This window comes from Cervus elaphus, chromosome 12, assembly GCF_910594005.1.
Source record: "Cervus elaphus chromosome 12, mCerEla1.1, whole genome shotgun sequence".
Classification (NCBI taxonomy): Eukaryota; Metazoa; Chordata; class Mammalia; order Artiodactyla; family Cervidae; genus Cervus; species Cervus elaphus.
In genome coordinates, this window is record NC_057826.1 from 81,136,499 (window position 1) to 81,152,099 (window position 15,601).

At 39.9% G+C, this 15,601-nt stretch overlaps 1 protein-coding gene and 1 long non-coding RNA gene across 6 annotated transcripts in view; one reads left to right on the forward strand and one right to left on the reverse strand.

Annotated features, from left to right (window-relative positions):
- Positions 1 to 9,315: 9,315 nt before the first annotated feature.
- The window catches only part of LOC122704751, a 30,202-nt gene continuing 23,916 nt past the window's right edge, over positions 9,316 to 15,601 (reverse strand). Inside the window, exon 5 of the long non-coding RNA XR_006343922.1 lies at positions 9,316 to 9,351. This is a non-coding gene — a long non-coding RNA (uncharacterized LOC122704751). The remainder of the gene's footprint in view (positions 9,352 to 15,601) is intronic.
- CELF6 (CUGBP Elav-like family member 6) overlaps positions 14,420 to 15,601 on the forward strand; it is a 29,457-nt gene continuing 28,275 nt past the window's right edge. For 4 of the 5 annotated variants that reach the window (XR_006343921.1, XM_043919685.1, XM_043919683.1 and 1 more), the window contains exon 1: positions 14,420 to 14,772. Coding sequence is in view for 3 of the 5 variants with exons in the window: in XM_043919685.1 (XP_043775620.1) it covers positions 14,511 to 14,772 (262 nt within the window). In the remaining 2 variants the exon portion in view is untranslated. The remainder of the gene's footprint in view (positions 14,773 to 15,601) is intronic. The other variant, XM_043919686.1, reaches the window with a different exon arrangement.

The following is a 15,601-nucleotide window of genomic DNA, read 5'->3' on the forward strand; positions in this document are numbered from 1 at the left end:
GTAATAAGCCATAATGGAAAAAATACAAAAAGAAAATACATATATAATGAATAACTGAATCACTTTTCTATATACCAAAAACAACACACATTGTAAATATATATATTTTGTATATAACACAACATTGTAAATCAACTATACTTCAATAAAAAATAAGAAAGAAGGGGAATATTACATAATGATAAAGAAGTTAATTCTCCAAGAAGGCAGAATCTTTGAAGTGTACACCCTAACAACAGAGTATACATGAGAGGAACATATACGAGGGGAAACTTATAAAACCATAAGGAGAAAGAGACAAATCCACTACTCAGCAGGTGAAAATTAATACTGACATAATTGAACTGAACAGCACCATGAATGAACTGAATCTATACATTCCTCTCAAGTTCATGTGGAACTTTCACCAAGATAAGACCACATTCTGGGACATGAAACACACCTTAATAAATATTAAAAGACTGAAGTCATAAGAGATATGCTCTGAGACCACAATGGAATTAAGCTAGAATAACAGAAAAATAGCCAGAAAATCCCCAAATATTTGAAAATTAAATAACATACTTCTGAATAACACCTGGCTTAAAAATATCCCAAGAAAAAATTTAAAATATTTTTAAACTAAATAAATATGAAAACACAATTATAATTTGTGAGATGTAGTAAAAACACTGTAGAAATGTGTGGCATTAAGTGTGTATATTAAAAAAGAAATATCTAAAATCAATAATCTAAGTTTTCCTCAAGAAATTAGAAACAAATTTAATCCAATGTAAGCAGAAAAAGGGAATAATAAAAATCAGAGCAGGAACCAATAAAATTGAAGAAATGGAAATAGAGAAAATCAGCAAAAGCTTCTTTCAAAAGAGCAATAAAATCAATAAACCTCTAGCCAAGCTAACCAATGAAAAAAGGAGACACCAATTACTCTTATCAGAAATGAGAGAGGGGTCATCACTATTGATTCCCATGGACATTAAAATATAAATGAAGGGATATTATAAACAACTCTATGTCCACAAATTCAATAATCTAGATGAAATGAACCAGTTCCTTGAAAGACCTTATCTACCAAAACTCACCCAGAGAGAAGTAGACAATCTGAAATACAGGTCTATACCTACTAAAGAAATTGAATTAGTACTGAGTATTGTTCCAAAATAGAAGGCACCAAATGCAGATGAGTTCACTGGTGAATTTTACCACATATTTAAGGAAGAAATTGACACCAATTCTCTATGATCCCTTCTTGAAAATAGAGAACAGCATTATCCTAGCATCAAGACCAGACAATGATATTACAAGAAAAAATAAACTGCAGACCAGTATCTCCCATGGACACAGATGCAAAAATGCTCAACAAAATATTGGCCAATCAAATCCAATAATGTATACAGAGACTTATACACAGTAACTAAGTGAGATTTACTCCAGGATGCAAAGCTAGTTCAACACTTGAAAGTCAATTAATACAATTTCTTACATCAACATGTTAAAGAAAAATCATGATAACATTAACAGATACAGAAAAAAGTATTTGACAAAATCCAACACCCATTCATTAATTCTAAAAACTTCCAGTAAACTGGGAATAGAAGTGAACTTCCTCAACTTGATAAAGAACATTTATAAAAATCCTATAGCTACATCATACTTAACAATGAGAAACTAGATTCTTTCCACTTAAGATCACGAACAAGGCAAGCCATGTCCTCTTTCATCACTCTTATTCAACATCTTACTCTAAGTCCTTGCTAAGGCAATAATGGCAACCCACTCCAGTATTCTTGCCTGGAAAATCCCATGGACTGAGGATCCTGGTGGGCTACAGTCCAGGGGGTCGCAAAGAGTCAGACACGACTGAGCGACTTCACTTCACTTCACTTAAGGCAATAATAAAAGGAAATAAGAGATGTACAGATTGGGAAGAAAGGAATAAAACTGTTCACAGATGACATGACTGTCTATGAAGAAAATCCCAAAGACTTGACGAAAATCTCCTGGAAATAAAAAGCAACTATAGTAAGACTGCAGGACACAAAACATCTATAAATGTTGATTGCTACCCTGTATATCAATAATGAAAAATTGAATTTTACATTAAAAATACAACACCATTTTATTAGAACCAAAAACTTGGATGTTTAGGAATAAACAAATATGTGCAAGATATATATAAGGAAAAATACAACACTGTTGAAATCAAAGAAGATATAAATAAAGCAAGAGATCTTCCATGTTCATAGATAGAAAATTCTGGAGAAGGCAATGGCACCCCACTCCAGTACTCTTGCCTGGAAAATCCCATGGATGGAGGAGCCTGGTAGGCTGCAGTCCATGGGGTCGCTAAGAGTCAGACACGACTGAGCGACTTCACTTTTCACTTTCATGCATTGGAGAAGGAAATGGCAATCCACTCCAGTGTCCTTGCCTGGAGAATCCAAGGGACAGGGGAGCCTGGTGGGCTGCCGTCTATGGGGTCACACAGAGTCGGACACGACTGAAGCGACTTAGCAGCAGCAGCAGATAGGAAATTCAATACTGTTACCAGCTTTTTCCCAATGTGATCCACAGAGTCAATGCATTTCCAATCAAAATCTCAGCAAGGTATTTTACAGATATCAACAAACTGATTCTAAACTTCACATGGAAAAGCAAGAGGCCAAAATAGCTAACACAACACTGAAAGAGAACAAAGTTGGAGAACAGACAATATTCAATTTCAAGATTTAGTATAAAGCCATTGTAAAAAAGACAGTTTAATATTTGGTGAAAGAATAAATGGGTAGATCAATAGAACAGCATCAAGACCAGAAATAGGCCAATACAATATAGTCAATTGGAATTCAACAAAGGAACAATGGCAATTCAATGGAGAAAGAATATTCTATTAAACAAATAGCGGTGGAATAACAGTACACTCACAGGCCAAAAAAAAAAAGAAAAGAACATCCAAGATCAATTAATACAATACAGCATATTAAAATTAATAGAATAAAGAAGAGAACACACATTCTCATCTTAATAGTCACAGAGAAAGCACTAGAAAAAATAGAAAACCCATTCATGACGAAAGCTCTTATGAATGTCAGAAAGGAATTTCCACAACCTGATAAATTTCCACAATCTACTGTTGACCTTATACTTAAAGATGAAAAACTAAGTCTTTTCCCCTAATACTGAGAACAAAGCAAGGGTTTCCATTTTCACTTGCTTGTATTCAAGACTGTACAGCAGGAGGATCACATGTTCTAGTTTTCTAAGTTTTATGGATTTAACTTTGGTACTGCTTACGGAAGATGTGTACTTTGGACATTTGTAAATTAATAACACATCGTATATAGCAATTCCCTGGCAGTCCAGTGGTTGAGACTCTGCCCTCTCACTGCCGAGGGCCTGGGTTTAAACCCTGGTTGGGAAACTAGAATCCCACAAGCTGTGTAGCACGGCAAAAACAACAAAAACCAAACAGCATATGCTAAAGTAAATAAAACTGCCTAAGGCAGAGCTTTTATATTATACATTATCCTTATGAGTGTTGTCAATACGTAGTGGAAAGGACTCTGGTCAGAAATCTGGATTCCATCAATGTCTTATTTTTATATATCTATAAAAAGAGAAAATTGTACTAGAAGTAGTTACACTTTGTCAGGCCCTGTAACTGTGATTATTTCCTTGATTATTTGAAAAATACAACTGAAAAGAAATAAATATCAAAACACCTTAAAAAAAGATTGTACTCGGAAATTCTAGTCAGTGCAATCAGGCAGGGGAAAAAAATAAAAGGCATGCAGATTAAACAGGAAGCAGTAAAACTGTCTTAAACTTGCAGATGACACGATTGTTTATAGAGAAAATCCAACTGGATTATATTTTTATATACAAGCAGAAAACTACTATAAATTGTAATTTTTGAAAAGATACAATTTGGGAATTACCTGACAGTCCAGCAGTTAGGACTCCACATTCTCACTGCCGAGGGCCTGGGTTCAATCCCTGGGTCTGGGAACTAAGATCCCACAAGTTGTGTAGCCCTGGCCAAAAAAAAGATACGATTTACAATAACATCAAAACTTTGACCTTTGACAAAAGATGTAAAAGAACTATACAAAAATTTTTTTGAGAGAAATTAAAAATCTAAATAAATGTAAACCTATACTTTGTTCGAGGGGCAGAAATCTCAGTTTTGTTAAGATGGCAATTCTCTTCCAAATTTATCTACAGATTGAATACAATCCCAGGAAAAATCTCAGCAGGCATGTTTTTTTAATTGACACACTGATCGTAAAATTTATATGGAAATGCAAAGGTCCTGGGAAAGCAAATAGGAAAAGGAGTACGTCAAGGCTGTATATTGTCACCCTGCTTATTTAACTTATATGCAGAGTACATTATGAGAAACGCTGGGCTGGAAGAAGCAGAAGCTGGAATCAAGATATCCAGGAGAAATATCAATAACCTCAGGTATGCAGATGACACCACCCTTATGGCAGAAAGTGAAGATGAACTAAAAAGCCTCTTGATGAAGGTGAAAGAGGAGAGTGAAAAAGTTGGCTTAAAGCTTAACATTCAGAAAACTAAGATCATGGCATCTGGTCCCATCACTTCATGAGAAATAGATGGGGAAATAGTGACAGGCTTTATTTTGGGGGGCTCCAAAATCACTGCAGGTGGTGATTGCAGCCATGAAATTAAAAGATGCTTACTCTTTGGAAGGAAAGTTGTGACCAACCTAGACAGCATATTAAAAAGCAGAGACATTACTTTGCCAACAAAGGTCCGTCTAGTTAAGGCTATGGTTTTTTCCAGTGATCACGTATGGATGTGAGAGTTGGACCGTGAAGAAAGCTGAGAGCCAAAGAATTGATGCTTTTGAACTGTGGTGTTGGAGAAGACTCTTGAGAGTCCCTTGGACTGCAAGGAGATCCAACCAGTCCATCCTAAAGGAAGTCAGTCCTGAATATTCATTGGAAGGACTGACGCTGAAGCTGAAACTCCAATACTTTGACCATCTCATGTGAAGAGTTGACTCATTGGAAAAGACGCTGATGCTGGGAGGGATTGGGGGTAGGAGGAGAAGGGGACGACAGAGGATGAGATGGTTGGATGGCATCAACGACTCGATGGACATGAGTTTGAGTGAACTCCAGGAGTTTGTGATGGACAGGGAGGCCTGGCGTGCTGCGATTTATGGGGTCGCAGAGTCAGACACGACTGAGTGACTGAACTGAACTGAACTGAACTGAACTAGGGCAGCCAAACCAACTGAAAAAGAACAAACTTGGACGGCCAACACTAATTGATCTCAAGAATTATGCTAAAGCTGTATTAATCAAGGCAGTGTGATATTGGCATAAAAATGAAGAAATGGGTCAGTGGAATGAAACAGAGTTCAGAAATAATCACATAACATAACATACAATTAATTTTTGACAAAGGCAATTCAGTAGAGAAAGGATAGTCTTTCTCAACAGATGCTGATGGAACATATCCATATCCATATGGATATCCATATGTAAAAGAAAAACATTTCTTAACTTGATCCATACCTCATACCATACAAAAAATTAATTAAAAACTATTCAAAGAACTAAATATAAAATCTGATACTATAATACCTTCTAGGAAAAAACATAACAAGAAATCTTTGTGTTCCATGGTTTAGGCAATGATTTTTCAGATATGCTACCAAAAGCATAACCCATTGAATAACAAATTGATAACTTGGTCATCATAAAAGTTAAAACTAAAAACTGCTATAGAAAACTAAACTGGGGAGGGGGGATCGGGATGGGGAATACGTGTAAATCCATGGCTGATTCACGTCAATGTATGGCAAAAGCCACTGCAATATTGTGAAGTGATTAGCCTCCAACTGATAAAAACAGATGGAAAAAAAAAAAAGAAAACTAAACTGTTGTTCAGTTGCTCAGTTGTACTCTGTTAAAAAAATGGAAAAATAAGACACAGTCTGGGAGAAAAATCTTTGCAAAGCATAACTTTGACAAAGAACTTGGAAGTACAATATCTAAAGAATTTCCAATATGTAATGATAAGAAAAAAAATCCAATTTTTTTAATAGGGAAAAGATTTTGATAGACAGTAAATAAGCTCATGAAAAGATTCTTAACATCATTCATTATTATGGCAATGGAAAACAAAACCACAATGAAATACCACTACACACCAATTACAATGGCTAAAATTTAAAAGAATGTGACTATAAAAAAATAATAAAAGATTGACTATAATGTGTTAACAAAAATGTAGAAGAACTTGAACTCTCATGTACTACTACTGAGAATGTAAAATAAAACAACCACTTTTGACAACATTTTGATAGTTTCTTAAAAAGCTAAACACATATCTCTGACATAGTCTTGTCATTCTACCCCTTGGTATTGATCCAAAAGGAAAGGAAATACATGTCCATGAAAAGACTTGTACAGGAGTGTTCACAGTAGCTTTGCTAGTGATAGCCCTAAACTGGAAAGAACCCAAATGCCCATCATAAGGTGAGTGGATTAACAAAACGTGGTATACAAATACCTTGGAGTACTACTCAGCAATCAAAAACAATGAATTGTTGGTGCAGACAACAACATGGATAAATCTAAAAATAATTTGCTATGAAAAAAGCTAGAAAAAAGTACATACTGCATGATTCCACTTATAGAAAACTATAGAACGTACAAACGAATCTATTGTTGTTTATGCTCAATCATGTCTGACTCTGCAACCCCATGAACTGCAGCACGTCAGGCTTCTCCGTCCTTAACTATGTTTGTAAGCACTTTGGAATCAACAGGACAGGTTTAAAACACACTAATGCCTAGGTCCCATCCCAGCAAGTCTGATTCAATTAGTTTGGCTGTGGCTGCAACAAGGTAGTCCATCTTCTCCCCACCACCAAAGTAGCATTAGAGAAGGTCAAAAGCAGAGTTAGGACTTTCACCCCCACCTAACATTAACAAATTCCCTTTCTATGGATTCAATGGGTCTCCTCTCCCTCCTCGTTGGAATGCTGTCAAAGGGGGCACACCTGGAAGTTTCCAACCAGTAGGAATGAGACCATCTTTCCTCCAATTTAGGGTGGTTTCAGCAGAGATCTCCTTTGATAGCAAGGAGATTGAACCAGTCAGTCCAAAAGGAAATCAGCCCTGAATACTCATCGGAAAGATAGATGCTGAAGGTAAAGCCCCAATACTCTGACCACCTGATGTGAACAGGCAGCTGATTGGAAAAGACCCTGATGCTGGCGAAGATTGAAGGCAAAAGGAGAAGAGGACAGTAGAGGATGAGATGGTTGAATAGCAACACCTATTCAATGGACCTGAACTTGGGCAAACTCTGGGAGATAGTGAAGGACAGGGAGGCTTGTCATGCTGCAGTCCATGGGGTCACAGAGGGTCGGACATGACTTAGTGATTGAACAACAACAACAGTAGGAGCAGAGCTTTAGCAGGACATTTGAACTTAAACGTGTCAGTAACAAGGCGGTGTTTCTGTTTCTCAACTAGTGTAGGGTCAGAGATCTGCTAAAATAGAAAATTTAAATATTCAGAGTTTCATAATAACATATCCAGAGTGTAATAATAGGCACCAACACTAAGATGATACACATGTTGGAATTATCTATCAAAGATGTTAAAGCAGCCATTATAAAATGCTTCAACAAACAATTACAGTAAGTCCCCAATATATGAATGAATTCCATTCCAAGTGTGTGTTTTTAAGTACAACAAAATTAGCCCATGTACCCAACTAACAGTTGGCTGTATAGTACTATAAAAGGTTTATAATATGTTCGCATATTTGAAAGTTCACAATTTGGAGGTTCATATGTTCACACTTGAAATAGGAAAAAATAGGAAGTCTCGGCTGAGAAATAGAAGATATAAATAAGGACAAAGTAGAAATTTTAGAAGAATTGATGGTTTTGAACTGTGGTTTTGGAGAAGACTCTTGAGAGTCCCTTGATTGCAAAGAAATCAAACCAGTCAATTGTAAAGGAAATCAGTCCTGAATATTCATTGGAAGGTCTGTTGCTGAAGCTGAAGCTCCAATACTTTGGCCACCTGATGTGAAGAACTGACTCATTAGAAAAGACCCTGATGCTGGGAAAGATTGAAGGCAGGAGGAGCAGGGGACGACAGAGGATGAGATGGTTGGATGGCTCTGGATGGATGGATGGCATCACTGACTCAATGGACATGAGTTTGAGTAAGCACTGGGAGTTGGTGATGTACAGGGAAGCCTGGCCTTCTGGAGTCCATGGGGTCGCAGAGTCAGACATGACGGAGCGACTGAACTGAACTGAACTGAGAAATTTTAGAACTGAAAAATACAACCACCAAAATTAAAAACTCACTAGATAGGCTTGACATCAGAATGCAGAGGAAAGAATCAGTGAACTTGAAGATAGAAAAGAACTTACCCAATCTAAACAACAGAGAGAAAATACACTTAAAAAAACTTAACAGTACCTCAGGGACCTATGGATTAACAAAAGATCATAGTTCTGAAGAAAAAAGTAAAAGAGGAAGTGGATGAAAAAGTGCTTAAATAGTTGAAAACTACCTAAATTTAGCAAATCCCAAACAGGATAAAGCCAATGAAATCTACTTCAAGACATCTCATAATTAAACTTCTGAAAACTAAAGACAAAGATAGTATCATAAAAGTAGTGAGAAAGAAATGGCAGCTTACCTGTCAGAGAAAAATAATTCAAATGACAGACAACAACAGATTTCTCACCAGAAACTGTGGAGCCCATAAAGAAGGGGCACATGTTTTATGTTCTGAAAGAAAATAACTGTCAAGCTAGAATCCTTTATTTAGCAAAAATATCCTTCAGGAATGAGGGGAAATCAAAATATTTTCAGGGACTTCCCTTGTGGCCCAGTGGCTAAGACTCTGTGCCCCTAACGCAGGGCCCAGGTTTGATCCTTGGTCAGGGAACTAGATCCCACATGCTGCAACGAAGAGTTTGCATGCCACAACTAAAGATCCCACATGCTGCAACTAAGACTTGGTTTAGCCAAATAAATAAACATTTTTTTAAAAAAATAGTTAAAAAAAAAAAGAGAGAGATTTTCAGATGAAGGATAACTTAGGGAATTTGTCACCAGCACAACTGCCTTAAAAGAAGGGCTAACAAAGTTATTAAAATGTAAATGAAATGATAAAAAAAAAAAGGAATTTTAGACTATCTGGAATGAGGAAAAAGACAATGGAAAGATGAAAATATGGGGGGACTTCTCTGGTGGTCGAGTGGCTAAGACTCCATACTCGCTCCCAATGCAGGAGGGATGGGTTCAATCCCTGGTGTGGGAACTAAGATCCCACATGCTGCATGGTATGGTCAAAAGAGAAATAAATAAAAAATAAAATAAAAACTTTAAAAGGTGAAAATATAGGTAAGTATAGTAGGTTTTACTGTTCCTCTTGGTTTTCCAAGAGGAAATTGTTTTTGAATAATATTGATCTGGTTTTCAAAGTGTATAGAAAATATAGTTATGACAATTATAAATGAGGGAAGATAAAAGGAATTATGACTTCCCTGGTGGCTCAGATGGTCAAAAGAATATGCCTGTAATGTGGGAGACCCAGGTTTGATCCCTGGGTTGGGGAGATCCCCTGGAGAAGGGAATGGCTACCCACTCCAGTATTCTTGCCTGGAGAATCCCATGCACAGAGGAGACTAGTGGGCTACAGTCCATGGAATCACAAAGAGTTGGACACAACTGAGTGACTAACACACACAAAGGGACTTAAAGGTAGGTGCATTTTCTATACTTCATTTGAACTGGTAAAATGTCAACACAAGTAAACTTTGATGTGTATTTACAGTGTACCTAGAATAAGGAACAATTAATCCTAAGGAAGACTGAAAAAAGAAAATAAAGAAATGAAGAACAGAGGGAACAAAAAGAAGACAGAAAATTAAGTGGCAGATTTAACACCCTAGCATATTGATAACTAAATTAAAAGTAAATGGTCTAAATACAACAATTCATAGACAAAAATTGATCACCTAAATTTTAAAAATGACCCAACTATATCCTGTCACATTAACTATAACAGTACAAGTAGGTTGAAAATAAAAGGATAGAGAAAGATATACTATGTAAACATTAACCAAAAATAAATCAGGAGTGGCTATATTAATGTTAGATAGAGCAGGTCTCAAAGTAAGAAACTTGTCAAGAACAGAGAATGACATTCAGTTCAGTTCAGTTGTTCAGCTGTATCCAACTCTTTGCAAACCCATGGACTCCAGCAGGCCAGGCTTCTCTGTACATCACCAACTCCCAGAGCTTGCTCAAACTCATGTCCATTGAGTCAGTGATGCCATCCAACCATCTCATCCTCTGTCCTCCCTTTCTCCTCTTGCCTTCAATCTTTCCCAGAATCAGGATCTTTTCTAATGAGTCAGTTCTTCACATCAGGTGGCCAAAGTATTGGAGTTTCAGCTTCAGCATCAGTCCTTCCAATGAATATTCAGGACTGACTTCCTTTAGGATGGACTGTTTTGATCTCCTTGCAGTACAAGGGACTCTCAAGAGTCTTCTCCAACACCACAGTTCAAAAGCATCAATTCTTCTGCACTGAGCTTTCTTTATAGTCCAACTCTTACATCCATACATGACTACTGGAAAAACGATAGCTTTGACTAGACAGACCTTTGTTGGCAAAGTAATGTCTCTGTTTTTTAATATGCTTTCTAGGTTGGTCATAGCTTTTCTTCCAAGGAGCAAGCGTCTTTTAATTTCATGGCTGCAGTCACCATCTGCAGTGATTTTGGAACCCTCTGACTGTTTCCACTTTTTCCCCATCTATTTGCCATGAAGTGATGGGACCAGATGCCATGATCTTCGTTTTCTGAATGTTGAGTTTTAAGCCAACTTTTTCACTTTCCTGTTTCACTTTCATCAAGAGGCTCTTTAGTTGTTCTTCACTTTCTGCCATAAGGGTGGTGTCATCTGCATATCTGAGGTTATTGATATTTCTCCCAGCAATCTTGATTCCAGCTTGTGCTTCATCCAGCCTGGCATTTCACATGATGTACTCTGCATATAAGTTAAATAAGCAGGGTGACAATATACAGCCTTGACGTACTCCTTTCCCAATTTGGAACCAGTCTGGTTTTCCATGTCAGGTTCTAACTGTCGCTTCTTGATCTGCATACAGATTTCTCAGGAGGCAGGTAAGCTGTCTGGTATTCCCATCTCTTTCAGAATTTTCCACAGTTTATGGAGATCCACACAAAGGCTTTGGCATAGTCCATAAAGCAGAAGTAGATGTTTTTCTGGAACTCTCTTGCTTTTTCAATGATCCAGTGGATGTTGGCAATTTGATCTCTGGTTCCTCTGCCTTTTCTAAATCCAGCTTGAACATCTGGAAGCTCTCAATTCACGTATTGCTGAAGCCTGGCTTGGAGAATTTTGAGCATTACTTTGCTAGCGTGTGAGATGAGTGCAATTGTGCAGTAGTTTGAACATTCTTTGGCATTGCCTTTCATTGGGATTGGAATGAAAACTGACATTTTCCAGTCCTGTGGCCACTGCTGAGTTTTCCAAATTTGCTGCCATATTGAGTGCAGCACTTTCACAGCATCATCTTTTATTATTTGAAATAGGTCAGCTGGAATTCCTCCACCTGCCATAGCTTTGTTTGTAGTGATGCTTCCTAAGACCCACTTGACTTCGCATTCCAGGATGTCTGGCTCTGGGTGAGTGATCACATCAATGTGGTTATCTGGATCATGAAGATCTTTTTTGTATAGTTCTTCTGTGTATTGTTACCACTTCCTCTTAACATCTTCTGCTTCTGTTAGGTTCCATACCATTTCTGTCCTTTATTGAGCCCATCTTTGCATGAAATGTTCCCTAGGAATCTCTTATTTTCTTGAAGAGACCTCTAGTTTTCCCCATTCTATTGTTTTCCTCTATTTCTTTGCATTGACCACTGAGGAAGGCTTTTTTATCTCTCCTGGCTATTCTTTGGAACTCTGCATTCAAATGGGTATATCTTTCCTTTTCTCCTTTGCCTTTAGCTTCTCTTCTTTTCTCAGCTATTTGTAAGTCCTCCTCAGACAACCATTTTGCCTTTTTGCATTTCTTTTTCTTGGGGATGGTCTTGATCACTGCCTTATGTACAACGTCATGAACTTCTGTCCATAGTTCTTCAGGCACTCTGTCTCTCAGATCTAATCCCTTGAATCTATTTGTCACGTCCACTGTATAATCATAAGGGATTTGATTTAGGTCTTACCTGAATGGTCTAGTAGTTTTCCCTACGTTCTTCAATTTATGTCTGAATTTGGCAATAAGTTCATGGTCTGAGCCACAGTCAGCTCTGTCTTTTTTTTGTTAACTGTATAGCACTTCCCCATCTTTGGTTGCAAAGAATATAATCATTGACATGACATAATGATAGAAGAGTCAATCCACCAGAAAGACATAGCAATCCTAAATGTGTATGCACCAACCAAGAGAACTGCAACATATGTAAAGCAAAAACTAATAGAACTGGAAGGAGAAATAAATTCACAATTACAGTTGAAGACTTAAATACCCCTTAAATACTCTCAACAGTTGAGAAAACAAGTAGACATAAAGTCAGCAAAGATAGAGAACTAAACACCATCAACCAACAGGATCTAATCAGCATTTATAGAACACTCCATCCAATTACAGCAGAATATACTGTTGAAAATATTCTGTTCAGTCACCAAAAGATCATTTACCAAGATAGATCATATTCTGAGGATCACAAAACCTCAACAAAAGTAAAAGAACTGAAATTATACAGAGTATGTTCTGAAACTAGAAGTCTATAAAAGAGAGACAACAGGAAAATTCTCCAAACACTTGAAAACTAAAAAATAGACTTACAGAGAAAGTTTCAAAGAAATTTAAAAAAATACATCGAGCTCAGTGAAACAAATATTCTGGTAACCATTCCACAATCAGGTAATTACAAGGAATAACTTTTACTAAAAGTAAAAAAAAAATTTAATTTTTATTTCTGAATTTGAATATTGTAACATTTTGTTGATTCCAGTTGCTACTGCTGCTCTTGAACAGTCATCAATGGAGTCAGATTAGCAATTTTAATGAAAGAAGGCAAGAAAAAAACTATGAAATAAACATATAACTTATGAATTATTTATCTTTATTGTACTACTTATGCCCAAATATCACTGACCCATCAAGAGAATACTCAGACATAAGAAGAGCAATAAAATTCCATCAGTTTTGATATTTTGCCAACTTTCCGTCATATAAAGGCAGTTTTACACATATTTTTCATTTTTATTATGAAGGAGTATTTGTGGAAATAAGAAATAAACATATTTTATTTAACAACTTGTAACTTGATTTATATCTTTTAAATATTTAGACACGCAGCATGTGTATTTTCATTTCTTCTTTTGCCCTGGCCCCAGCAGATGTTAGGGGTTGGCTTGGTCCTAGACTCCTTGACCCTCAGACCCTCAACTCCTTGACCCTCAGACCCTCAGCTTCCTTTTCTGGAAAAAGAGGATAACACTCGTGAGCTCACAGAATCAGGATGAACTAGGCGCGTGAGCAAATATGGCTATATAAGTTCCCTCACTCTCCTGAGGAGGAATTCATGTTCCAGGAGTGTTCTGGAGTTTTTGTTTTGTTTTTCTTTCTTTAAAAATTTATTTTTAGTTTTTGTTGGATCCGTGGGAGACGAATGTATTTGAGTCTCGTGCGTAAGGTAGTTGTTGAGGAGAGAGCTGTGTGATAGGCGGGTGGGATCGGCTCCGAGGACTGGCTTCGGTAGTGGGAATGGAGAAGAGGAATCCCCATCCACCCCCGCAGGAAACGCTCCAGTGATTGGAGGTGTGTGCCTGTGTGTGCTGGTGTGTGAGGAGGGGGGTTAGCTCTGACTCCCTCAGACATCACCACGCATGACAAAGCTACTTCCCCTCACGCTGTCCAAGGCGCACACGCACGATCCACGGCCACGCCCGCACATACTCGACAGACACAGGGCATCCTAGGGTCCGGTTGCCATGGCGAGCAGGAAGGAGCGCTAGAGCCCAGCCGCCCCTCCCGCCCCCGGCCGAACACGGTCAACTCCATCTCTGATTGGACGTTGCTTCCTCATTATGCAAATCATTTGCGTAGACCCGGCGGCCAGCTGCCCTTACGTCATCAAACACAGGGGCTGGGGCTCGGGGCTCAGCTCCGGGAGAGCTCGGGCGGGAGCCCAGAGAGCGCCGCGCGGGGACCTCAAGCCAGACCCCAGCGTCCCGCCGCCTCGGCCCGGGCCTGCCCCGCCCCCTGCCCCGCCCCCTTCCAGCCCGCCCCACCCTTTCTACGCCCCTCCACCCGGACCCCGCCCCCTGTGCAGCCTCCCCCCCCTGCCCTCGCCGCCTGGGTCCCGCCCCCTCCCCCCCGGCCCTCTCCACCGGTCCAGGGAGGGGACGGCGGGACAGGCGGGACCGGCGGGAGGGCGGACCGGGCGGGGATATGGCCGCGGCGCCCGGAGGGTCTGCGCCGCCCGCCGGCCCCGGCCCGCGCCTGGGTTTCAGCACCGCGGACAGCGGCATCGGCATGAGCGGGCTAAACCCGGGTCCTGCCGTGCCCATGAAGGACCACGACGCCATCAAGCTTTTCGTGGGGCAGATCCCGCGGGGCTTGGACGAGCAGGACCTCAAGCCGCTGTTCGAGGAGTTCGGCCGCATCTACGAGCTGACGGTGCTGAAGGACCGGCTCACCGGCCTCCACAAAGGTGCGCGGGGTCAGCCCAGCCCAGCCCTGCCCAGCCCTGCCCAGCCCAGCCCCAATCCGATTAGAGTGAGGCCCAGCCCAAATCCCAGCCTCAACTGCAGCCCCAACCCAAGCCCTGCCTAGAGCCTGTCCAACACCAGTCCAATACCAGCCGACTTCAGCCCAGTCTTTCTCCCAGATCACAGAACCCTCAACCCAGAATTTTCTGACACCCTCCTTCTGATCATCACTCTGGTCCCCTGACGTGTTCTCTATTCTAACCTCCAATTCCCTACCCCTTGGCTCTCACACCCTAACAGTCTCCGCCTTTCAGCTGGACTTCCCTCCATCTTTCCCATCAGACAGCCCAAATCCAGGAATTTGGGAACTTAGTCCACCTTCTAAGTCTCTGACACCCTCAGTCTCCCAAACCCCGGACCCAATCATTCCTGAATCACCACCACCCCCCCACATCTGGTGCCAGCCCATTCAGGGCTAACCACGTTCACACGCATTTTGGAGTTGCACCCCTCATTCTTGCCTTCAAGACCTGGCAACATCTGGAGCCTTTTTTTGATTCAGATTGCCAACCTAAAATCCCACAGACTCAAACTCTTGCCTTCTTCAGAATGCAGGCCTGTCTAAATCACAAAATCCAATTCCCTTCCCAGGAGGCTTTCCACCAAATTCCACCTTCTTGCTTAGGAATAGCCCCAGTCTCTCCATTCCCATCCAGAACCCCAACACTATCTTCTTCTGATCTGAGTCCAGGACTCTGGCCTCAGCAGGAACTCCAGCCATCTGTGCTCCCTCATCCCCCACATCTCAGGTGTCCTCTCAGCTGAACCCAC